This window comes from Telmatherina bonti (genome assembly GCF_933228915.1).
Source record: "Telmatherina bonti genome assembly, chromosome: 9".
In the NCBI taxonomy this organism is placed as follows: Eukaryota; Metazoa; Chordata; class Actinopteri; order Atheriniformes; family Telmatherinidae; genus Telmatherina; species Telmatherina bonti.
In genome coordinates this window covers 20,076,510-20,103,929 of record NC_136627.1, presented here as the reverse complement: position 1 = coordinate 20,103,929, position 27,420 = coordinate 20,076,510, and the positions used below count along the sequence as shown (strand labels likewise).

General features: G+C 40.9%; 1 protein-coding gene across 1 annotated transcript in view; it reads right to left on the bottom strand.

Moving 5' to 3' along the window:
• Window positions 1-26,885, bottom strand: part of arhgef17 (Rho guanine nucleotide exchange factor (GEF) 17) — a gene marked incomplete at its 5' end in the record, with an annotated part of 64,071 nt that extends 37,186 nt beyond the window's left edge. Inside the window, one exon of the mRNA XM_079245874.1 lies at window positions 21,675-26,885. Within this exon, the coding sequence (XP_079102000.1) occupies window positions 21,675-26,885 (5,211 nt within the window). The remainder of the gene's footprint in view (window positions 1-21,674) is intronic.
• Between the last annotated feature and the right edge of the window lie 535 nt (window positions 26,886-27,420).

Sequence of the window (27,420 nt, the reverse complement as noted above, 5' to 3'; positions counted from 1 at the left end):
TGCATGCTTCCACTTGCTCAAATTGTGGAAAACAACTACATATGCTACCATAGTTATGCTGACTTTTTTTTTTAATGCACTCTGCATCCGGCAGCAATGCTTTAATGTTTTTATGAAAAGCACTTTGAATTGTCTTGTATATGAAATGTGTCATACAAATAGACTTCCCTTGTCTTGCAAAAGGGTAGGTTGGCTCATAAATCAATGGAAACTTATATTTCCTATCATATCTGTTGACATGCACACCCCGTGAAAGACCTAAAACGACAACACAGACTTATTGTGCGCCACAGGCATAAGAAATACCAGCATGAACAATGAATGGTAGAAGACCAAAAACATGAGGATACAAACACAATAAATTAAGAGTGACATAATGCATCAGAACAAAGGCTGACCTCATGAGTGTTGAAGGGAGAAGAAGAATTATCAGGAGACTGAGGGTTAGATGGTATTTTTTCACTCTGATTAATCCAGAAAAGACTATTTAGGCTCTGTTCATACACACATGTCACTCCCAGTAGAGGAAATCCTTGTGAAGGCATATCTAATAGCAAAGCAGCTCAGGTCTTGTAAGACTCATGAGAAAATCTATTTTGTCAGGCTTTAAGGTACCTGTTAAGAGTAATCAGCAACCTATACTCATAACTAAGGGCAGTTCTTACATGTGATAATAACCAGTGATGGCAGCAAGGATGCACATGTGGTTCCTTTTGATTAATCAGTGAAAGGTGGTTTAAGTTGATTCATGACTTTAATACTTTAACCAACCACCTGCTATAGATTTATTGTCCCAAGATGTGTCTATGGAGGACTTCCCAGGTGGTTAAGTTTAACCTCATCCATGTTATTAAATAGACATAGTTGAATAAATGTAACAGCCTACAGAGATCTGAAATGCCCTAACATGCAATCTTGCTTTGGTTTCTGCAACAAATAATGAGACTTCGGACAACAGATCTTCTAGAAATGTTAACTGCTTGTAGTAAATTCATTACAGCTTTTTGTTTTCACATGATTCAATTCCAGCATGATTCATCAAACCTTTTTGTTTTCTAATAGACCAACCTGAACTGTACGCCTTTTCTGAGCAAAAATGCTGAGCTGCAGAGTTCACAGACTCTCTCAATTACATTCGGAAGTTATCTGCTCTTCTTCAACACCAGAAGAGGGAATTCTCAGTGACAAGTGATTTGAATTCAGTGGTGGGAAGAGTAAAGCCCTTAAAAGAAAAAAAAGATGCCACTTCTGTTCACTAGGGTGATACAAACCAGGGGTAAGCCCTACCCTGGGAAGCAGCTACTGCTCACGTAATCAAAAAGAGATTTTCTTTTCTTTTGTTGCTGCTGGAGCTTGTATAAAAATGCTTTACAGCCTACTGCTGTGTATGATCAGCAGCTACAATTGTCACCTCTGAAAAACCCAAAAGGTTAACTGACAACGGACAGTCCAACAAGAATACTGCAGATTAATCTATTTAAAAGTAAGACAGGAGAAAAAAATCCAATCAGAAGGAAAGCAGGGAGATCAGCCTCTATTACTGGCTGGTCAGTTGCTATGTAATGCTGGTTGCCACAGAAACAACTGAATGCAACAAAAAGCATGAATGAAAAAGAAAAATCAGGCTGAAAAAAGAATCTCACGATTAACATAAAACACACAAATATGAACACACACGGTGAAACTGCGTCACGTATGACCTAAGTAACAGCATGCAGCGACCCCACGACATGCCCGACTGGATAAATGGCCATAAGGCTCTTCAACAGGCTGGAAAACAGGTGCCTGTTAATGTTTTTATAATAAATGTGCTGGAAAACAGGTGCCTGTTAATGTTTTTATAATAAATGTAGGTCACTCAATAATGCGGCTGGAAAATACTCCAAATAAGATGGATGGCTGGTGTCATGAATGTTTCTCTAATTACTATATTCTTCATGAAAGATAAATTGACTGATTAAAGATTAATACATATTAATACAGATTAATTCTGGGCCTGAGGACCAGAATTGAGAAGCACTGGCTTAAGCTACAGAATCCATCTGGGTAAAACTTGGAAAAGATCATGGTTTAAAGACTGCACTCTATTATCAGCATAAACCTGTGCTTTTAAAAAATATGTCAATAAGCACCCACAACATTAAACTGTGGCAGCAACACTTTGCTCCTCAGCAACCGCTTGTCATGACACTAAAGTGAGTGAAAGGTTTTTTTAAATGTCATATATTAGCTCATCAAATACAACCGCTTGGACGTTACGGAACTAACCGGGGCCAAAACTAGTTAATGTATAAATAGTTACAAGTCGTTCTTTCTTTACAGCAATTATGTCACATGTTAAGTTTCTAGCTGAAGGAGTGTTGTCAACCACAAGATTCTTCATGCTCATCATCCATGCAAACAGAGGAGGATGACCTGACTTAAGACGCCCCCCCCCCCCCCCCCCCCTATATAAGTTACTCTCCCTGTGGGACTAAACTAAAAAAGGGAAACATTTTCTTTATCTCAGCTACCAACACACACAGAGACACACAAATACACATGCACTCCCAATACCGGATACTCCCAGGAAAGTAGAGCCATTTTTAACTCCTCACATGAAACAGTCACATTCCACCATAATGCACACAGAGAGAATACACAGAGTCCATGGGGGGTGCCCTTGGTCATCCCCATACTGTACACATTAACCACCGCTTTGTCAAAATATAACTGAACCACACTCAACTTTTATAGTCCTTGTGAAGAGACAAGAGCCCAGGTTCTGGATACAGATCAAGGACACAAGAGAGGAAAGCAAACTAAATCACACTGTTTAAGGTATCAACTATGAAAGTATTATGGATTTCCCAAAAAGAAAGAAATGTCTCATGATGTCTATTATTGATATGAGTTTCTAAAATACACAAAGCATTTTAACTGTTGTGGGTCAAATTAAATCAATTAAAACACATAATGAATGACTAATAATCAGGTTGTCTGCAGGGTTCAGGTTCTGGAGGGAAAAACAAACTGTGCAGAAAACAGTTTGCACCTTTGCAATGTAAAAACACACAAAAAACACTACTTCTAGTAGCGGACAAACCTCCTTTTTAGCTAATGATGTCATAGTCTTATACTTGTGTGAACCATGTGTTTGAACTGGAGCGACATTTAGTTAATGTGTACTCTTGAGTCAAGCCAGGGAGGAAAGAAATCATTTCAATGGTACTGAGAGTGTTTTTTGCAAACTAGGTGTGTAGCGTCTACTGAGAGAGAAAAAGACCACTTCAGATTTGGGAAGAGGACAAATTATTAAAGTGCAAAAAACAGGGAGAACAGAAATCAACATCAAAAATTAATCAGGACAAAGAATGAACAGGTGAGAATGAAAGCTGGAATACGTGGGGGCAATAAACGAGCTGCCAATGAACTTGAGGATAGCGACAGAAAATGGTGAGAAAGGAAGAGAAGAGAAGACCCCTTGTTTCAACCTTGTTCAATTCCCTCTTGCTCTCTCCTTATATGGCAGTTTTACGTGTGTGTGTGTGTGTGTGTGTGTGTGTGTGAGAGAGATACGGGCTCAGTCCCAGTGTTGCTCTCAGAGGGAGCGATTAGATCAGCAAACGCATGCTAACTAAATTCAAACCAAAGCTTTTTTTCCCAAACCATTTTCTACTTTGCCTCCCAGTTTCACCAGCCTTTGAAAATGTTCAGCCATCCTACTATTCCAGACAAACTTGATTAAAAAAAAAACAACAAAAAACATAACATAAAAATTAAACTGCAATTATTACAGTAAATAAAAAGAAATCGTTAAAAAAAAAAAAAAAAAAAGATAAATTCATCCAAAGGAGAAAACAGGAGTCTTGATTCATGGAGCCTTTGTAAAAGTAAAAGAAAAAAGAAAAAAATACTGATTGGAAATTAAACAAGCTAAAATGACAAGAGATCGTTACAATCCAAATCACAGCCACACTGCTTTGGGATACAGGGCCAAAATAAGCACTGGGATCTCGGCCTCAGAATGAAAGTAATCATTAGAAGCCAGAGTGTTTTTCTTACACTCTTCTTTTTATTCGCATTTCATCATCCTCTCCCTACCTTCTGCACCCATCTGCTTACCAGAGTGCTTTAGCCTGAGCCCAAGTGACTGGAATGCAGGAATCCAGGTAGCATGTCAGCATAAACACACTCACAAACATTGTACATCTATACACACACACAGACACACGCACACAAACACACACACACACACACACACACACACACACACACACACACACACACACACACACACACACACACACTGTACAAAAGGAATGTGCTGCACATGTAAGTTCTGTACAGACATAAAACTCCAGTGAAATGGGTGTCCTGTGTGACTTCTGGGTCCATGGCGATTTTCCACAACTGGGACTGACTGAAAGAGTCTGCAGCTGGAAACACACATTATCATTTTTATGATCCCATCCCTCTCAGAAGATGTAAAAACACAGTTTAATGCATAAAACTGGAGCAAATGATATACATTAATGGTGTAGATTAACTACATATCACAAGAGACTATTTGCTGTGACTAGAAGGTATGCAACTGCTGTAACCATCTCGATGCCTTAATATTCAGAAATGTACTCCTACTAAAGATGCATTTAGGAAAAAATCAGTTACTTCAAAACGGGAAGACAAGATTGACTCCATGTCCAAAGGCTCACCCCATGCATCTAACTTAGACCTGCATGCCTCCTCTCATCTATGACCGGAAAATTATTTACAACCAAGTACTTTGAAGGAGGCCTCAGTTCTTAAAATGCACTCAGGGGAGAAAGTTACAAGGAGAGAAGAAGCTCGCTGGAGGAGCTACAAAGAAGGGTACACCAGTGCATCTTTTGCAGACACATTTCAATGTTTAGTGAAATATAAAATGGGTGCTACATGTTAAAATTATATATTATATATATATTATATATATATATATATATATATATATATATATATATATATATATATATATATACACACACACAGCTGATTCATGTTTTCTCACATCATGCCTCATAAAATCTCTCCATTTTATCATTACTTTTCTTCCCTTCCCGTCATTCCCATCTCACATGGAGGGGGACGGACAGCAACAAGGACAGAGGAGAGGAAAGAAAGTTTGTTTTTCCAAAGGGGACAACATTCCCATGCCTGCACCATTCCTCCCCCTATTAATAGAGCAAGCACACAGACACACACATGCTACCCAAACACTAGCTCCTCTCCAGACCACTAGAGTTTGTGTAGAAGTCCAACATCTTCTCACTGTAGACTGTAAATGCAATCTGTTAGTTGCATTTATCTCAAGGATCATGACGTGTTGAGTGACGTGTAACTCAAAATTATGTAGACTTCAAAATCATCAATCATCAATCATCATCGCTGTCTCACATTTCCTGTCATTGTCACTCGTCATTAGTAAGTCGACCATGTCAACCTTATAAACCCTCCCAGTCAGATTCAATCGCGTCCTTATTTGCCTGTTTACACTGATAGAGCCAGTATGACACTAAAAACTGAGTCGACCAGGCTGTCCTTGACCTCAGCCCCTCATCTACAGTTAACAAATTTTCTCTTTTTCGAGGCTGAAACGCAGTCGGCCAATGGGAAGATTCGGGGCTGTCATGCAAGTAGCTGTTAAATCTCAGCCAGGTGAAAACAGACAGACTTTTGCTGCAACAGAGGTGAGGCGGAGGTGAGGGGATGACTGCTGTCAAACCTGGAGACTGCTGCCCTTACGTCATGATGATGGGGATTTTTCCCAAGTTAAGCACCTGAAGTGTTTGATAGATATATGAAATTCTGAGTTTCTACACAACAGGCTCAAAGCGACAAATATTTAGGTTTTTAAAAAGTGATGTGAACTTTTTAAAATGTTACTTTTTCTTCGTGAAAATGAGCAACCTCATTTAGACCTCAGTTAGTCCACTGCATAGTTATAACAGGTTTGTCAAATAGTTTTGAAAATCACTTGGAAGTATACAAAAAAAGAATAAATACAAGACAAAATTACTTCCATATTTACATCGGATTTTTTTTTTCTTTAATAGTTTAGCAAGTTTCATGAAACCTGGTAAAAAAAAAAAAAAAAAGAAAGAAAATGAAAAAAGAAAGAAAACATGGAGCATTTACAAATAAACCCACTAAGCTTTGTTTTGGACGAACATGTCTTATTTTTAAAGTTGAAATGCGCTGTTATGGTCTTGTATGATTTGTACCTGATGCTGGTAACACATTACAAATAAAGTGGAAGAAGAGGGAGGAAAAGACTAACTGAGCAGCTCGCCGAAAGGTTAATGAGAAGTAGTGAAGTAACTGGCAAATAATTCAACATTTTACAGATAACATCTAAAATTAAAAATGAGGTTTGGGATTTCATCGTTTTCATCATGTAAGTACATGAAAAGACTCAAGAAAAATATTTACACAAAAGGAAACGGCTGTCAACTAATATTTGATGGATATTGTTTTGGGGTCTGAAGACAACGTCACATTAAAAACTGATGGAAACAGATCGAAATCAGTGGAAAACGATTATGAGCGAATCAATCAGCATCTTGTTTGTTATCAGCAAACAGTTTAAAAAATCAGCAGATACATACATTGAAGTTGGATTAATATGGCACAATGAACACAAGAGATGAAGCAAGCTAAAAGGCTGTTAATTGATTTTTTCCTGACAAGTTTCAAATTCTAAAGAGCTGATATCCTGAATCAAGCAAGACCGAGTTTGCACAAAACCAACTTGTTTGATTTGAACTTTAACCTGATTTTTATATTTTGTTGAAAATGATCCAAAAAAAACACAGAACAACAACAGAGTAACGATATCATAAAGCTGCGTGTTCACAAATGTAAACAATGAATACCTCAGAAAAGCTAGGAAGTTTAAGAGAAAAAAGTTCTATAAGGTAAAAAATCCCGGCATTGCACAGATGAAATGCTGTGTGTAGAAATCCATGTCTGGTTTGGTCTAATCTTATTTTAATCGAGCTGTGTTTATATTTAGGTCTGCCATGCTTTGTGAGGCATACACCAGTATATGCAGCGTGCGCGCACACAGTCCAGAGAGTCTTTTATGGCTGAAGGCCTGCTCTCTCCGTCAATAAGATCCAGATGTGAACTCAGTGGGAGAGGAGATAAAAATAGAGGGAAAGAGGTGAGAGAGGCAGAAAAAGAAAGACCGAGACACGGTCAGAGAGGAAACAAGTGGGACAAACAGAAACTGATCATACTGGTTAAACTTGGGAGATAAAAGAAAAGAAAGGTGAACAGAGAGCCGTGGAAGAGTTGGATTCATTGCTGCAAACATTTCTCTTCCCTCTTTTTATTCTCAAGACGAAACACTAATCCCACTGATGTCACCGCATTCCTACAGAAACATACACACATGGTTGCCATGGGCGACGACTAATACACATAAGGGTGACCATCAACTTTCTCAAGAAAGAAATTGAAAAAAAAAGTACTGGCTCCATGTGTGTTTTCCTTGCAACAGAGCAAGCTGCCTAAAAAAGTTCCTTCACTGTCTTTTCTCTCGTTTTCCTCTGACAAACACATTAAAGCTGCAGGAAGGTTGTGCATGCATGCATGTATGTGTAAGTGTGTGGTGCTCAAAGAAAGGAAAAAAAATCCTTCCCCAAACCCACTTCCTGCCCTGCCCTCTCAATGAAGACAATTATGGTTCCTGTAAGAAGGATAACACATAAGAAATAGCTCCTTAAAAGGCAGGATCCATGTTGTTTTCACCTCTACACACATTTTTCCAATTAAAATCCAATACCGCATGTTTTTCAAATATAAAATATGTTGTCCAAGCCTGTATGAACAAAGGTAAAGCTGAAGGAGGTTTTGCAGACAGGCTGCCAAGTACACAGGCTAGATTAAAAAGAGGAGACATTTTTCACTTGTTTGAGAGTAACTGACATCATTATAAAATTTACAATTTAACTGATCAATGGAGTTTACGCTACGACTGTCAGAATTTAAAACAGTTTATCTTGTTTTAAATGTAAAACTTTATGATAAGGGAGCACTGTTCAAATACACCGTTTATAAAATCACATAGCAGGTCATGGTCCATTAGACTCGGTCCAATTGGGGACTCGGCTCACTTGTAGAGGGGGGGGGTGCGTAACGCACATGCGCAGTAGTGGCAATTGGGGTAAGGGGTGACATCACTGGAAAAGTTATGCCCAAGACAACAGTATCATGGCGAGCTAGCATCAAAGGTCGAGAATTTGGGAGCATTTTAAAAAGAATTTAGGAGAAGAATGTGCAATGCGAAATCTGCAAAGCAGAAGTTTCTTTCAATGGCACTACAACAGCGATGGACAAGCATCTTAAAAGAAAGCACGTTGTGGCTAGTGTTGTCAAGAAAGAAAAAAAAAAAACGATACACAGATAATACTTAATACTAAAATGTAGTATATAAAATGTAGTATATAGTTAGATACTAACTAAGACGAGCATCAATACTTAAATGCTACTTTTTTTGAACAGGCACTGGAGTGGGCAGGCTCTACCCCCATATAGCAGCTGTCTGATGGACCCATTGGGAAAGATTACATGATCTTTTATAATTCGAATTTAATAATTTGGAATTAAATTATTCGGAATTAACGTATTCTCCTACGAGTTTACATGAAAATTTTAATTCCGAATGAAGGTTTACATGAAATATGTCCTCACTCAATTCCTCTTTAGAGCGGCGGGTTGGAAAGGGTTCTGATTGGACAGAGGGTGAACGTGACGTATACCGGAAATAAACAAAGTTCACTCCCTGCTTCTTAACTTGTAAAAACTACATAATAATAGGTACCAGTTTCGCCGCTATTTTTATTATAATTTTGAAGTACCAACTCAATACGAGCATACTACTTCACTTTTTGTAGCAACTGAGAAGGAGAAGAATGAACCAACCGCTTGCATCGGAATTAAGTTTAATTCAGAATAGAAATTTGCATAACGAATTAAGTGTTTCCATGGTCATTTTTCATCAGTTTAAAGAGGAATTAACTTTAATTCGGAAATAAAGAGGAATTAAAACTCCCATGTAATGTAGCAATTGTTTACACCGGGGATGTACTTTCAACATGGCAACGACAAAAACCTGCTTGTGCTGGTAGAACTACTGAGAAGTAAGATTATTGTTTGAACTTTGAAGCAATGCTTCACCTGAATTGTACGCTGATATGACTGCAAACAGAACCGCATTATCCATGGAGGTGGACCCAGGTATTTTTAAAGCCATCACTCCGAAAAATGCAGCATATCAGGATGTGAGTAGATTTCTGTCGAAACATCACATGATTATAGATTTTCCACTGTTTAGCATGACAGTCAAGATAAGTTAACTATGTACCTGGCTGTGTTTTCGCTCCTCTCTCCAGAAATTAGTATATTGTCTAATTAAACAGTCAAAGGTCAGGCCAGGCATCCACAGTGTGCCGTGCTGCTAGCATCCATAATTACTGTAATACAGCATTGCTGCCAGACTCTCACAACTTGTTCATTTCTGACAATCATTATGTATGGTTTACAGTCCCAGGCTGAGACTGAGAGAAGGTGAACTACAGCCAGTCCTAAAAAAATCACAAATGCACCCCCACCTTCTAGCAACAATGGAAATACACTAAATCCCCAGAAACACAACAGCTTAGCAGTACATTTTAGTGGAGCATGTTACTGTCTGATATATAATGTGAATTATATCCACAAACTTATTTAAAATATTAATTGAAATCACTTTTCTAAAAACATGAAAAACATCCTAACCAGTATTTTTTTTTTTCCATTTACCGTCCTTTGATCAGTTCTCAAGTATTGTGGGGAAAAGGACACTTTTGTTGACAAATACACTACGTAGTGGGGGTAAAGTTTCTTTTAGTTTTGTGTTTGTTACAATCAGGGCCAGATTAAAAGTGCACAGGGCCCTGGGCCCAGAGTGTTCCAGGAGCCCCCTTCTCCACCACAACATTATGAAAATTGTGAATAATACACTTTGAAATGACATTTCTAACATCTATCAGCCAATGGTACCAATAGCAATACACGAGACACTGTGGTGTAACTGTCAAACTGCTGGTGTTTGCTCTATGTGGGCCACAAGTGGGTATGGGTCCCTGGGCCTGTGACCATAATGCCCATTGGATAATCTGGCCTTGGTTACAATGAACAGTTTGAGAAGATTATACTTTCACACGGTAACAGAGCTTTGAAAAAATATATTTATTTCACAATTTTAATGGGCAATAACAAGGACACTTGTCATCTCCATAAGCTAATTGGCTAGTTAGTTGCTAGCCTTAAAGTCAACAGCAGGCAAAAACCTATTTTTGTGGGTAATTTATTTTTGGTTACAAGAGCCAACCTCATCTGATTTTTTAGCACTATTTAATACCTAAAAATATAGCTACATTTGATATCACAGACAAATGAAATGAAGAAAAACTGATACAGGTTTTTTTTTTTGGTTCTCTTAAGTCCAATGTCTTGTTTTCATTATTCTGTTACTAGTTGCAAAATTCATTAAACGTTGTTGAAGTAACTATCTTCTTATTTTTCTTTAATTAGCACATAACACCTAGAAATAACACAAGCTGGAGTCTAATGATGGTTATGAAAGAGCAGCTGCAAGTCTGGTGCAATAAGCTGCTATTTACGTATGATCTGAATAGTCAAATATTCCCCAAAATAATTGGTGACAAGTCAATTGTCAAAATAATAGTTTGTGGAAGCACAAATTAGCAGTGAAAGTAAATGAGAATTAAGCCTGATTATCAGGCTAAATGCCTTAAAACAACACATGAGCTACGTAAAAATTCAGATTGGGAGATAAAGGTTATGAACAGGTTATGAAGAGACTTAAAAGGTTAAAAAGGAGAAAAACAACCTCTGATGGATACAGAAACCCACAACTCCCTTCAGTTCTTCAAATTCAAGGTCAGATTATAAACTATTTTTAGGCTCTTGTCATCAGCCATTTTTTGGCCTGCTCAGCTTTTATTTACAACATTAACTTCTCCGGTGAAGCTACAGCTGCACTAAAATGATGAATAAGATAACCTGACTTATACAAGAAACTAAAAAGTTGTCAAACTAAAGGAAAAACTAGTTCCATTCATTTGTGGTTATTAAAATGTACGTTTCAACCCCAGATTTAGCTACAAGTATGTTTTCCTACATCCCTACATGGTCATGTTTGGCTGTTTGCAGCATTATAGAAATAAGTTACCCTGACTTGGATCTTGTGTAGCATTTACTGGGAGACTATGCTTTCCAGTAAAGTTTAATGGGATTGTACCTCTGCAGAGCACTGTGTGAACCTTAGATAATTTCACTCATCTCTTCACAATAACATTTCAGAAAGACGCAACTGAAATGGCAACTGGTGAATAAAATGTTTGAAGGGGGGAAATGTTGGGGGGCCTTCTCGAAAATAAGAAGCCTATTGAGGAGTGAAGAAGGAGGACATTGTTTCAGGAAAATAACGACCCGATTACCAGCAACTCCCTGGCTGCTGTCACTGGGTGATGGGAGCTTTGTGTGAACCCTTCAAACATATCTTAAGGAGCACACACACACACACACACACACACACACACACAGAAGCACACATTCCTCTAGTCAGATAAATAGCAGCCATAATCATTAACCATTATCATTACCATAGCGACTGCAGCTATAATTTTTGGCAAAATCTCCACCACACTGGATGATACAGCCAAGACACAGCCCACATGCCCAGAAAATTTTGATGTTTCTCTGGGAGATGCATTTTATAGTACCGATGAGACTCATGGCCAACTTAAGATCTCATAACAGTGCTGTTTGCTCTCTGTCACAGTGATTGCTCTGATTATCAGCCATACAGATACGGTTGTTTTAAATCTAATGCCAGACAGAGTTTTATGTATACACAGTGAACACACTTCAGTCAAGGCTATCTTTTCTTATCGTACAAAACAGTCCCATATTTCCATCCTCTGGCCCCCCGGCTAATGCTCTCACTGCCAGTCTGTTATTTATGGAGAAGCCACATGGAGAGACTTAAACAGAGTGTAAGATGACTGCTCTGTCAACTAAACTAAAATGGTTAAGTGCAAATGTTGAACTAGAGTTGCATCACGTATCACAGTGCCTATCTCCATGTTTTCAATACATGGCTGTCCATGAAAGACAGATTTTGTACAGACATGATAAAGGTACTGTATCTCTCCAACTCCAAAGAATTCAGATTCTTTTTTTTTTTCATCTTGCAACACTGTTTAATTTATGTCATTGGGAGATTCTGTCAAATTGACACACAGAGATGATCAATATTGAAAACCGTTGGTATAGTGCCGCAGACTTACTCCTCAGGGCAAAGAAACCTTCCAAAACCTTGTAAACTACCAATATATCTACAGTGGACTCCAAGGATTGTACATTTTTGTGAGGTTATAGTACCAAAAATAAGCGTCAGTGCCAAACTCCTTGATTTGGATCAAAATTGCAACCAGTCACAAAGGTCCATATGGTAAGAGACCAGGGAGGGTTTCAGGTACACCAAGCCAGGCAGGAGATGGCGAGAGCTACAGGAGTTCTGTTGTCTTTCTAGAATATCATGGCGTGATCCACATGCATGAGCATAGTACCCCTATTCTGCCTCCATCTGCATTTCTTAACACACACACACACACACTTGCATGCACGCATACACACACACACACACACACACACACACACACACACACACAAACACACACACACACACACACACACACTAATGTTTTCTTGGCCGAGTTAAGGACAACATATTTTAAGGCTGACTCATTGTGAAAACTCATCTCAGGACAAAATGTTTTACTTAAAATGCAAAGAGTTGGCAACAGCCAGAAGGAAATCCAGCCTCTGGATAACCATAAATATTATAGTTGCTCATCAATGAAGCACAGTTATTATTACAGTCAGATATACAGTGTGTAAACTGCTAATGTATATAAACAAATCCCTCTTAATGGCTTTAACAAGTGAACAGCATATGGTATGTAAAATTTAATCATTTCCAAACTAACAGATATCTCTTGTGATTATAATCCATCCAAAGATCTTTACAGACTATGGAAAATATGCTACATCCTTTTATAGGATGCAGCATATTTTCTTTCTAAGTACGTGTGTATGAGTATGTATGCAGCTTGTGTATGCATAGGCATAGTATGGGAAGTAAAATATAAAAAATACACCACAGTTTTACACATTAAATAGAAGTAGACATGTTATATAAAAGACCTAAGATGCTCTAAGTGAAGGTTTACTGTCAGGCTTTGGCCAGACTTGTTAATATGCAGTGGTCAATACCAGTTATGACACAACTTTGATCACAAAACACCCTTTCTTCTCTCACATGAAGACAAGTAAAATATATGAAAGAGACTACAGTAATGTCATGAACATGTTGAAAATTGTGACAGCACACGGGTGAATGAAGGTAAAATGTATATGACAGAGATGTCACTTGGAGACAGCATCACCATGAATCTGAACGTTACAAGTAGGGCCCAACCGATATATTGTCCAGCCGATTTCCTTTCCAAAATAATCATAATAAATAATCATAAGTGAGTTTTGCCAAATAAATGCAGAATAATTCGTCACTTCTCTTTGCTGTAAAGTTAAACCAGAACTGAAGGACAAAATAATGTGAACCAGAAAAATGTTCTGGCTGTAATCAATATTGCTGTTGTAAGTGTTAAGGTACAAAAACAGAAGTTATCTTATTCATTATACATTTTTTAATTATTTGGCTGATTAATAGGTTATCAAAAAAACTATATCATAATAGACATCAGCCTAAAAAAAATTAATATCTGTTGCCCCCTACTAACAAGATTCATGTAACCTCTCAATCAACAGTCTACAACCCAGCTGCTGTGGGAGACAGTCAGCATTTTGTGAATTCCGATTTCTCCAAAAGCTTTACAACCATCACCTCTCAACTAAATCCACCAAAGGCTCAGATAAAATGTCAAGAAAAAAGTTTAAATCTCATGCACACACACAGAGAACCATCTCCACCTGCCTGTGATGTGTCTTTGGCCTGAGCTGCTGCTGACTTTCTTTTCCAGTCTTCATCCTCGCCCTGTGCTTTAATCCGAGATCCCAGCAGCCACTCCGGAGCAGCGCTACGAGACTTCCAGTGTCTCCCATTCTCATTTTTACTTGTATTTCTTAACTGGCAACTAGAGCATGATCCAAACCGGCGAACTGATGCCATAAGACACACGAAGCACAAGGTGAGAGGGAGATGAGGTCGGGGACAAAAAAAAGGAGGAAGAGTGCTGCTAATTTCATGTTTCTCTTGGTGACAAAAGAATGCTAAGTGACTGAATCAACCCACAGTGAAACCAAGGCCCAGAGCCTGTGTATAAGTGCGTCTGTGTGCGCCTGTGTCCGACCACGCTGTGAACAATGTCATGCAATATGCAACATGGCACAAGAGTGGTACAGTTGTAGCATTGTGTAAGTGACTGACCTGTAACACTGACTTAATGTAGAAATATGTACATTCATAAATCAATGCTGATGCAGGCACAAAAACTGATGTAATGAGCCATCCACTTTCATTTTGTGTCCTTGTGTTATTGCCTAATAAAAAAAAAATGCTCAAGAACTTCCCGTTTCTTTAAGGCAAAGATGGCATATGGGGGCCAAAAACCGAGCATATTCAAGGTTAAATGGTGAACGGCTCTTTAATGAACAGCACTTGCTAGTGAAACAGTAAGACCTGGAAGCACAGCTAATTTAGTTAAGTTGACTAACAATTTTCTATACAAATTATATTAATTCACTGTTTTTTCCCTCTTTAGGCCTATGCTAGTTTACTAGTATAGGCCTACCAATAATTAAATAATTAACCTAATACTTATAAAGTATGGCAGACATTTCTTGAAAATTAAGCTAAACAAAAAAGAATAAATGTGTAAGCTTGTTTGTTTGCTGCACACGGTTGTCAACAAATGGCAACATCATAAACACTCCAATAATTGTAAATATACAGTACAGGGGCTTTTTCCCCCGTTTTTAGACTTTTCCCCCCAAATTTAGCCTTATAAGCAGAAACCAATCACCCAATAATTCCTAATAACATGAATTTTGGGAATCATCAACTGAATACTGAAGTTAGTACATTCGTAGTATTCGTAGCCAATTGGACTGCAGATGTATGACTCTGAAAGAAAACTACAGGGGTGGCTAAAAAAAAAGAAACCTGAGGCACACTACACCATAGTGTGTTGTGTATCTGAGATGCGTACACAAACAAGCTGTAGCAAGTAAATCCGTTTTCAACGTGATTTAAGAACCAGGCAAAACTGGAACAGTTTATATCACATACGCACAAACACACACTTAAGTTTGTCAAAATCTGCCTCTGCACACAAAAGCTGAACTGGCAAGTCTGTTAGAAAATGCTGTTTCAGGGGAGGTTTTCCTTACATAAGCAAACTGCTCTGTAATTACATTGGGTGGATCCACACCAACTGAGAGGAGAGAGTTAGAAAGAGACAGCAGTCAGGAGGGCAGCTAGAGGGAACAAAGAGGAAGAACATACGTAGCCACAGCACACTTCACAGGTTTGAACTGATGGGCTTTTCACTGGTGGGATACAGTCATTTTAAAAGCAAAAAAAAAAAAAAAAGGATATCCTTAAAAGGGCAAGTTAAAGATTATCAAAGCATGTTGCAACAGTCACCAATAAAGGGCAAGGACATTTAGATCTGTGTTCCCACAGAGGTTTTCTTTCCCTCTGTGAGAAAACAGATGGAGAGTCATGAACGGATTTGTTTATGGAGTCACAACATGTCTGTTGAGTTTTTTCTTCTTTTTGTTGCTGTTGTTATTTCATTGATATAAATCCGAGCAGGGTATCTGATCACTGGCAGGGCGTAACTGTTAGATCTGGCAGATCACCGGCAGATCACCGAAGTGGCCGATATAAACAAGTCCTATCAAGGGCTGGACTGAAGGACAACACAGAGGCACTAATCATGGCAGCACAGGAGCAGGCCCTGAGCACCAGAGCGATCGAGGCCCAGACCTACCACACCAGGCAGGATCCCAGGTGCAGACTATGCAAAGGAGCCTCTGAAACAATCCAGCACTTCCCAGCAGGGTGCAAGATACTGGCAGGAAAAGAATACATGGAGCGCCATAACCAAGTAGCCGGCATAGTGTACAGGAACATCTGTGCAGAATATGGACTGGAGACCCCTAAGTCCCAATGGGAAACTCCCCCCAAGGTGGTGGAGAATGAGAGGGCTAAGATCCTCTGGGACTTCCACTTTCAGACAGATAAAATGGTGGTGGCCACCCAACCGGACATAGTGATCATGGATAAGCGGCAGACGAAAGCTGTACTGATCCATTTGTCCATCTCCAATGATGGAATTATCAGGAAAAAGCAGCATGAGAAACGGGAGACGTACCAAGGCCTCAAGGAAGAACCTGAGAAGGCCTGGAGGGTGAAAGCAACAGTAGTACCCATAGTGATCAGAGCATTGGGGGCCGTGTCCCCCACACTGGAGAAGTGGTTCCAACAGATACCTGGTGATACATCAGACATCTCTGTCCAGAACAGCGCAGTCCTAGGAACAGCTAAGATACTGCGCAGGACCCTCAAGCTCCCAGGACCCTGGTAGAGAACCCAAACTTGAGAGATGAACAGCCTCCTGCCCTACCCTGGGGAGATGGGAGGGATGGGTGAGGGAAGAGTTTTTGATATATATAGACATATCACTTCCCCCTTTCCCCAAAGAAAAGAAAGAGTTTTCCCTCAAAGATTAGCAAAAAAATAAATAAATTAAAAAATACTAACAAGGTGTATGCAGACCCTACTGGAGTGTGGAAGTCATGAAACCAAAAATATGTTTATATGCTACAAATGTAGTGGTGTAGCTTTTGTTGAAAATAACCGCGACATGAATAAAGAATTGTTTTTTTAATATTGTTCAATACTGTAAGAATGTTTGTTGCATAAAGTCAAGTCAGAATTTCCACCATCCGCCTTCTTGTGTGTCACCAATACCTGCACAATATTCCCTTTCATCTTTTGATTCATCCCACCTCTCCTCTCTCATCTGCTGAGGCTTTGCTAGATTCAGCCAGAACAAACCGTACCAAAAACTTTTCATCTCCCTCAACAATTTTATCCCTCCCAGCATCCTGTGCTTTTTAGACCAAAGCAAACCCCGGCTGACCTTTGCATGTTAAAAAAGAATGCTGCACTCACACAATATCCTCTGTGCGTATGTTATATGCCCTTTTACTTAACTTTTAAGTCTGATTTCAAAGAAAGTTTATTATTGGATGACCTCTTTTCACTGATCCTCATGGTCCACTTTACTGACCTGCAGGAGTTCTTAATTTCATTATTAGGTAACAGTAAGTCATCAAATGATGATAGTTTTTCCTAATCAGAACAGTACCAGTAATATTCTGCAATCAAAAGTATTTTCTGCACAGTGAAAATAATTTACAGTACCTTTAAAAAGATATTAAAGCACTATTTGATTGTTTGAAACACTGAAAAATAATCCTTTTAAATTAAAGGAAAAAAGGAAAAGACCCAACTGATGCACCGCCACAAAAGATTTCCAAGTCTTTATAAATGACAGCTTTTGTTTGCTATATCCTAATCAGAAAGGTGCTTCACTTCTGATGACAAGTGCAAAAATCTATGCAACATCACTTACTGGGATATAACCCAATCACAGCCGCAACTTTGGATTAGTGACCCTAAAACATTCATTTTGTATTATAATGTAGGAAGTTTAATTTTTTTAATTAGCTCTAGTGTTTTCAATGTAATCTCAGATAATGACAGGATGTTTATAACTATTTCTTGCTTAGATTAAACCAACAAGTTAAAAGAAAATAAACTTGCAGTGTACATTCAGGTCAAATATTCTCATTCATCTAGGAAGCAGTGGAAACGGTTACATTTGAGTGAAAGAAAAAGATTGAGTTGACGAAAAGTATTTGGCTTCATCAATCAAATACGAAAAGATAACAGCCTATAAAATCATGTCATGTAGGGGTGTAACTGTTCTTTTTCGGCACAGTAAGGAAAAAATGCAAAAGAACTCAAAACCAAAGAAAGAAAAACAGTTTGCAGTAAATTCTGTAGTATAAGATTCTTAAAATAAAAGTATGGCATAATTATATAAATGCCTCTTCAATTTTAAAGGACAGTACCTACACAAGTATCCTATAAGGGAGGGATGGATGTTTCGAGAGAAAAAATAAATATAATTCACTAACTTTTACAAATATTCTTTTTATCCACAGTTCAGGGTTTTCTTTTGAAAGTAAAACCTTAATTGCATGTATGCTGTAAAAAATATCAAATAACATATGATTGGCTGCAAGACTATGACATGTCTGTTAAATTAAACATGATCACACATTTTCAAGTCTGTACTCAAACTGAAAACCTGTCAACATTTTTACGTTTTATTTTCTTTCAAAAATGGAACATAAAAAAGACCTTTTTCTGGCTCTTTAAAATGTAAAAGTTAAACCCCTTCATGTTGTCTGTGTTAATTTTGGGGTCAAGCATTGTTCCTCTAGAGCCAGTTTTCAGCGAGAGCACACTGTTATTCTCATGTGAAGGGTGCAGGACTATCGTCAACGGATCTGAAACAGAGCTCAGCACACTTGTCTCTGTCCATTTAGATGCTTCATTGGAAGCCGAAGTGCACCCAGCAATGAATTTAAATGACGGAAGACTGTCTTCAAGCTTTGGTTTCTCCTTTAAACTGGAGGAGAGCTGCACTCAATGTTGTTGTTCATGTACTCTTCCTCGTGGGAACCTGGTACACCTCCGTTCCGTACCGAAAAATCAGAATACAGATTTTACATGTTCTGTTACACCCATGTCATGTGACACCAAGGAACTGTTGGACATAATGCAGAGTTGGATTTGATGATATGTGCCTGATATGTACAATAGTGAAAATTGTGTTACGACGGAAGATTATGATCAATGTATGCATGCTGAACTTGTCAGCTTAACTTAAGTGAAAGAATATTTTTCAGTCTTGAAAATTTATCCATTTCCAATATGGAAATCTGATTTCAACCACATTTAACAAAAATTTTGACCAAAAAATAAATAAATAAAAAACTATACAAAAAGCACAACCAGAGCCAGGACAATATTCTTCTTTTGATCTGACTGGAGGAATAATGTAATATGATCAGAACAGATCTTCCACATATGATCATATGGCTTAGAAAATATATAAAAACAACAAAGAAAAACTTGGCACATTTGACCCAGCACTTGTGCAACTTAAGGCCAGTACTGAATTTCCATTTGCTCCCCCTCCCTCCATTGTAGCTTCATTCTTCAGCTTTCTCTCACTTCTATTTTAATCCCGTATGTTCTTTTAGAGTCAACAAGTCTCCTTCCAGCAACCCCCTTCCCTTTTATTTTCTTCTTCCTTCCATCTTTCCTTCTCCATCTACCTGACACTTGGCTCAGCCGGCCTTCCTTACACCAAGACAAACGGTATTACCTCACTTCACTGCAATGTTCCAGAGACAAAAAGAGAGAGACAGCAGCAAAGAGAAAGATAACATGAGCTAATGTGTTGCAGAATTAACCTAAATGTGTCAGATAGTAAAGTGAACATGCTGTGTACTGATACTGCTCTGGAGATATGAAAACAACAGACTATGACTTGCAAAACACAAGAGAACATGAGAGCTAAGAAAAGTTGAAGTTAAGAAAACATTAGCATTTTTTGATGTTACCAAACTCCACTGTGGGTGAAATGAGCCACACTACAAGACTCCAGAAAAGGACAAAAGCTCCAGCTCTACCCTGCTAACACCATCTTACTTCCTTTATTTCCCCTTTCCTTGCTCTCAGAGCATGTCTGTGATCCGTTTTAGCTTGGCAAGCATCATTCTTTTCAGTCCAAATCAGGCAGGGTGTCGCGGCACACCAAAGCTGCAGGGCACTGCTCTAAACACCAAAAGCTGGCTCCAAACATTTGAACAAGGCATTGATATGTTCCAGAGAAACAATACGCACAAAGGCTCAAACACACACACACATAAACAGGAGAAGAAAAACGGAGGAAACTAGTTTACAATACACACACATGTAGGCAACTGACCAAATTCACTCACCACAATGACACACAAACACACATACACACCAGTCAGCACTGCTGGATATTATCAAACCCTTCAGTTACCACAACAACTTCCCATTTCCCCAAACCAGTTTCCTGCTTGGTGAGGTTGTTTGCCAGCTACTGCTATCGCTACGGCAACTAGGGAAGACAACTAATGAATACCAGGGTAATAGATGGAAATTATGTTAGAGAGCAGCAAAGCACAGAGGATGCCAAAGTCTAGGAGTGACAAGTTAAACAAGTTAATTGTTTGTTTTCTGGCAGATAAAAACAACAAGGCTCAGATTATAGAAAACACACGCAGTGACAAATCACAAGAAACAACAACTGGCCTCCCCTTTCAGTAAGCACAGGATTGCATGCAGAATAGTCACAGCAATGAAAGAAAAGCCATTGTGCTGCAACAAACCGAATCCTGGATGTTGTGTCTGAAGCCTTTTATGAGTTCCTTGTGCTGTTTTTATTTTCTCCATGCCGCCCATTCACAACCATGACTGTAAAACAACTCTTAGCTGAGTCAGAGACCTGCAGGGTGAACTGGGTGCCACAGTCCCATTAAACTCGCCTTGCTCTGCGCTACCACATAATTCTTGAGCAGCCATTGTTAACAAACCTGACAGAACAGAGTATCTGCTTTTCTCTGTATTTGTATTGTTACAAACACACAGTCTATCATGCAGAGCTACACTGTAAGCTTACATAAAGCTTAGTTAATCCTGTAGTTGTATATATACTATACATTTATTTACAGCCTGTACTATCATCTGTACCTTTATTACAGATATAATTACATAATAAATGCATAAAGAGTCTCAGTCTATAGACACTAAATGTAACACCACATGACACATACCTACTCTGTGTTTGGGTGAACTGTTTATTTGTATTTCCTCTCTATGACTCTGTAACTGTCACAGGCACAATCCATACTGGGCTAAATATATATATTTTTTAAAAAAGACAGGTGGCCTTGGACTCTTCCTTAATGCTCTTTTTATTGTTTATTTAAACTAATAACATCCTCTCATGTTTGTTTAACACAGCTCGACCTCTAATGGCTTGTGTTGAAACACAAATGCACTCTTAAACAAGCCATTAGGCCTGATTCAGAACAAATAAACACAAGTATTGAATGATGTCGTAAAATCACAAGAGCAGGATAAGTTGTTTTAACATATATCTTAGGATTAATGTAGACTGAAACCATTTCAAATGATTATTTTTGCCATTTGTTGTGAGTTAAAGAGACTCATTTCTTCCTCATTCAATAAAAAGTGGTGACTGTGCAATTCCTCTATGTATTAATTTAAATGTATGAAGTACTTGCTGCAGTGTTTTTTGCTGGCATTTATGTTGTCATTAACCATTTGAAGCTGAAGCATCAGAGTTCAAAGCATCGTGTATCACAAGAACACCTGTAAACACTACGATAATGTTAAAAGGTAAAAAAAAATCTGAACTCACCTCTCTGGGTTTGGCCCTTTGAGGAGCTAAGACAGAAGTGTCCTCCGTACCCTTTTTTTGACCTCCATCTTCCTGAAGTCCACTGCTGGTGGTCTGGTTGGACCCCTCGGAAGCCAACACTGAACCTTGACTTCCTTCCCTTGCCCCTGGAAGAGGCCCAGGGCCTCCAGTGTCCCTCTCAGAGGTACCCAGTTCAAGAATATATTTCTGTGTCGCATCCTCCAGAGAGGGTGCATCATCTCCTGGAGGCTTACTCAAAGTTGGAGGTTCTGCAGTGGACTGGACAGCAATGCAGTCCGCTTCCTTCAGGGGCTGGAGGTGTGATGGTGGGGAGATGGGGAAAAAGGTGGTGGGCTCGCTGGCATGGCGCATGTGCTTGGATGTAGTTTTAGGTTTGAGTTGTGGTAGTGGAGTTGGAGGAGACGAGGGGAGCTTGGTTTGGTTGTTGTGCTCCTTGTGGCCTTCAGAACCCAGTTCAAGGGGTTCAAAAGGGTCTTCGTGAGGGAAAAACGGCAACCTGTTGGGCCGTTTTCTTGTAGGCCGTCGAATCATTCTAGGAGACAAAACTTCAGCTAGTTTGAGGTCAAAGTTAAACTTCTGCACCTCCTCCTCTCCTTGGTCTATTATATCATCATCTTCCTGACTTCGGATATCAGAGTGATGCGTGCCCTCAGAGAGGGAGCGGGCAATTTTGAGTTGATGCAGCTGTGTGGTCTTAGGATCTGACTCCCATAGTTGCTCTCTTTGCTCACTCAAGATTGGCTCGCTGCTGGAAGGTGGAATCTGGCCAGACTGATCCAGCTCACTGATTGGCTGAGTGCTGCCAGCCTGACCTCTGGACTGTGGGTCATTATGGGAGAGTAAAGGGGTCTCACTGCGGCGACTGGGGTCACTGAAAGACTTCTTCTTGGGGGCTTTACCATTGCCATGGTCATCTGTCATCAGTCTGTCCATTGCACCTGGCTCGGCTACAATGTTCCTGATCACCCCACTGTAATCCCGAATGGCATCATCACGGAGGCCACTATCACTGTACACAGACAAATCACTAGCTACACTTCCCTTGTATTCTGATAATGAAGCTGTAGCGGAGCCCTCTGGAGCACTTCCTCCTTTGACAGATAGGGATCCTAGGAGGTTGCTGTCTACAGACGAAAAGTTGTTGTTCCCTTCTTCTGCTAGTGAGCAGCACCGTTGAGGCATGGGGTCACTAAAAGAACGGTAGACAGTGGACTCCCCATTTCCAACAGCTGCCATGGTTGACTCTGCATGACCGCCATTACTGGAATCAGACCCTGTGTTGTTGTTACTAGAGGGGGAGAATTTGCGTCTCCGACGGACAGCACTTGGGGTTGCAGGGGTTTCAAATCCTGCTCCTGCAGTGGTCGCTGACCCCTGTGTCACAGCACTGTTGGTGTGGATCCCTTCATTGGCAGTGGTAATGTTGTTAATACAAGCAGCAGTGCTCAGGTCCATAATAAGGTTGTCATTCTCAGCCATACATACAGAAAGAGCCAAGGAGCAAGGAAGACTGACTTCATTCAGACGATTTGAACAGCTCAAGCTGTTTTCTCTTCTCTTTTCTCCCTCCTGCTCGAACCCTTCAACCTCATGTAGAGCCGACTGCTTCCATGCGGTGAGAGGCTGGCCTCGCACATCCTTAGCTATTTTTGACCCTATATTAACTCCCGCTGATCCCAAGAACAACTTCTCAGAGAGGTCACTAGGGCCCGTCTCTGGCTCTGTCACAATCCCCTCATCTGTTAAGCTTGACTCATGGCCCGAAAGTTCATCCACGGAGCGGTCGTAGAGCATGCTTTCCTCCGAGTCACCCTTCAGTAAGGCTTTCTCTAGCTCTCTGCTCTGTCTTTTTGACTTCTCCCAGCACTCTGTGCCCCTGCTGCTTAACGTCTCCAGCTGCATAGTTTGTCCACTCCTCTCCCTCTCCCTGTTCTCCCTTTCCAGCTCATGTTTATCTTTGTTTTTTGTGATCTCAAACTTAGTCTGTTGAGCTATTCCTGTCTCATTTTTAGTGCCTCCTGCATCTTGCTTCTCTTCATTTGTTTTCTTGACCTGTAAACATTCATTCCTCAAATCATTATTATCCTTTTTCCCTACACCAACATCATCATCATCTTCCCTCGTACACATCTGGCAGATGTCTTGAATTACCTGCCTGGCTTCCTGCGCACACCTCTCCTGCAGTGGAGTTGGCATAATTTCATCATCATCATCATCCAGCCCATAATCCCTCATTTTTTGTCCTCTTCCAGTCCTAAAATCCCCACCATCACTTTCTACTTCCCGATCTGACAACACCGCCCTGCCCCCGCCCTTCTCTCCATCCAAGTCAAGCTGCTGTTCAGAGGAGCTCCTCTTTGTGTTACCACCCGTCAAGTAGCACCTGACGCTCTTTGTCGGTTTGTCCGAATAAGTGAAGGATTTTGCACGTCGTAGAGTGGCAGTCAGGTCTTTCAACGATGGGCGGCGACCAGAATGCAGAAGGGTCCCACTGTTAGACCCCAAGCTCCTTTTGTATGCCGAAAAGCCCTCCACAGCTCCACATTTGTCCCCTCCATTTGTTTTGCGCACCTTGAGATCTGACAGGTCAGATTTTAGAAAGCTTAAGAGAGTCATAGTGTTGGACGCAATATCAGGGTTGGACATGGAGATTGGGTTTTTATCCTTATCATTTATCTTGCCTCCCCCTGTTGTTTTCCTCAATGGCACTCTCTCACCCTCTCTAGGCCCTATAGATCCCTTACCATCTCTGCCATGAACATCAGGTAATGGGCTTACTGACACTATCTTGGAGCGCACACGTATGGGAGCCCGTGAGAAGTTATCCCCGTGGCCAAAGCTTGGGGAGCGATACATGGTAAAATTCCCATGATAGGTTTTACTAAGCACAGATGAGGATGCAGTTCTGCTTGTACTACCTTCTGCTCCACCCACATTGAAGAATGCATGTGGTGCACGGTTGGCGCTGCCCTGGTCCTCCTCTTTCAGCGTCTCAGTGCTGGAGTATCGGCTACTGCAGCGAGAATTGCCAGGACTGCAAATAAAGGGGGGTATGTTCACCTTTGACACGCGTGCTACACCAGGAAGTGAGGAGGACATCACAGGCGAGGAGGAGTGCTGCACCCTGGCTCTGTTGCTATGACTGCTGGGCTCTCGTGCAGAGCGGCTGCGAGGTATTGACCCTGCATACTCTCCAGCAGTGCTTTCCTGCTGCTGCTGTTGCTTCAAATGATCCATTGTCAATGCTGAGTCACTGTCACTGTCTTCTGATTCACCATCAAGGTCACTGTAATCATCTCGGCCTGCCACTGGAGCAGCACCACCCACCTTCTTCTTCTTTCTAAGTGAGCGGCGGCGCACTGCCTCTCGACAGTGGGTGCCTAAAGATGCAGGACTGTCCTCCTCACTCCCTGAGGACTTGCCAATGGCCTTGGCACCCCACCAACCATTTTTACTGCGTGATAAATAGCCACCCCCTCGCTCTGTGGCCCCCCTCTCCCCTCCTCTGAAGGTGATGGAGGCAGTAGGGCCAGAGGGAGCACCCCAGCTGCCTCCTCTTCTTCTGGTGTGCACCTCCTCTTCTTCTCCAGAGCTTAACTTCCACTGGGAGCTGAGGGAAGAGGCAACTGTTTGGGCTCCAAACTGAGAGGAGGGAGTTACAGTACAGGAGGAGGTAATGGCTTTATCTGGAGCTGGATTTGAGGAGAAGGAGGAGGAGGAGGTGGGGGCTGGTGTTCTAGAGGAGTTATGCGAGGAATGTAAACTATCCCTGGGCAGCCCGACCCCCTGTCTATCCCTTCTCTCCCTCTCTGCCGGCTGCTGAAGAGAGGAGCAGGAGGAGGTGTCTGAGCTCACCGATTGACTCCAAGACGAAGTAGCGAGGGGTTGAAGGTCAGGGTTAGGGTCAGATGTCAATCCTGTCGTTCCTGAGGTCTTATGAGCTGCCTGTGCTTCAGCACTGGCACTACGAGATCTGTATGAAGACAGGTTAATTCTATGGTAGTGGCTACCTACAGTGGGACTTTTACTGCTACTGCTTTGAAAATTATTTTTACCAGACACTCTGGGTGTTTCTACATTTGCCACTTCACCATCTGAGTAATGACGGCGATCACCTTTGGCATTCAAGTCCATCCAATGACAAAAGGTCTCTTTAGCAGAGCATGCCTCACTGCTTTGCGATCCAGCTATAGATTTGTCAAGCAAACACAGGCCACTGGCTTCATTAGCAAAACTGCAACGAGACTGTTTGTCACTTCTTTCAGAGAGAGGAGCGCTTTCACTGCAGCTGAGCTCCTGAACAAGAGATGTGCCAGCTTCTTTTAAACTCTCACAAGTGTCAGACTTGTTTTGCAGCAAAGTTTTGCTTTGTTTCTCATCAAAAAGCTGCCTAATTTTGGTAACACTGGGCCACTTGTCAGAGTGTGAGGGAATAAAGTCACTATGGTGGACAGAGAGATAACTTCTGTGCGATTTACAGGGTGAAGGGACTCCTTTTCTGCTAACATCCTCTTCTTCATCTGCAGTCGAAGTCTTTTTAAGATCAGACTGGCGTGCATATATCTGAGAATAGTCTCTCTTACCAGAGTTGCCGCTGCTGTTGGTTGATAAAGGTGTAAAAATGAGGGTCTCACTTTTTCTCTCTGAATCCGAGCCTGACACTGAAACGGTGCCAGAGTGAAACTTCAGCTGTTTAGTGTCCGGAAGAGACTCTGTAGAAGTAATGTCGCTATCATGGAAATATCCCTCAGAGCTGTCCTCGTGAAAAGATTTACGAGACGGGGAGCCGTGTCTTCTAAAGCTTCGGACCCGGGGAAGAGTGCTGCTCCCCCGCGTCACCGCTGCACCGTCTCCCGGTGAGGCTCGTTGTGTCCTTCCGCTACTGCTGCTGCTAAACTTTTCAGTAAGCTGGCGGATAGATGGAGAAATAGAGGAGAGAGGAGCGGAGGAGCCTGTCTTTTGGTCTGTGGTTGGGAAGCCGGCAGTGGTGGCAGAGATTTTGGAAACTTTTCTTGACACACTGACGGACTGCTCTGCTTTGCTGGACTCCGGGGGAAGGGCGACGCCAACCGCCTCCAAATCCTCTGATTTGTGTTGATGGTCTGTACTCCTGTTGGCGCCCTCGGACCCCAACTTTTTGAAAGAGACGCTGTGATACACGACCGCATTCTTCCACTCTCTTTCTGCCATTGTTCATGTCTTTCTTTGTTACAGTTCACACGCACATTTTAACTCCAAAGATGATACGCATCGAGTCCAAGAGCTTTTTTGAGTTTTGGTCCATTTCGCCCCCCCGAGCCAAACGGCAAGAACCCCCCCCCAAACAGCAACCAGCCTTTTCTTTGGGACCCAATTGTTGGTAAAGCATCCAAATACACTGTAACGAGGTTAGGTAAGTGATGAAATGTTCAGTGGATAAGTAGGTGAAAACTGCCTTCTTGTCAAAACTTACATATTTATCGAGTCCTGAAACCGCATATGTGCAAAAATTAAAAGTCGAAACAAGTCTTTTTGGCCCAAACTTCCTCAGCTTCTCCACAAACACATCTTTTCCATTGTTTCCCCCTGTTGGTAAACCTCTGCCCATCGCCAGGTTTGCACGCTTGCACGGGCCCAACGCACCATCCACTGTTAATTCCCAAACTGTTTGCTGAGTCCTTATTTTGGCATGATTTGCTTTTCCGTGATTTATGTTGGTTTTTTTGCATGTTAATACTTGAGATAG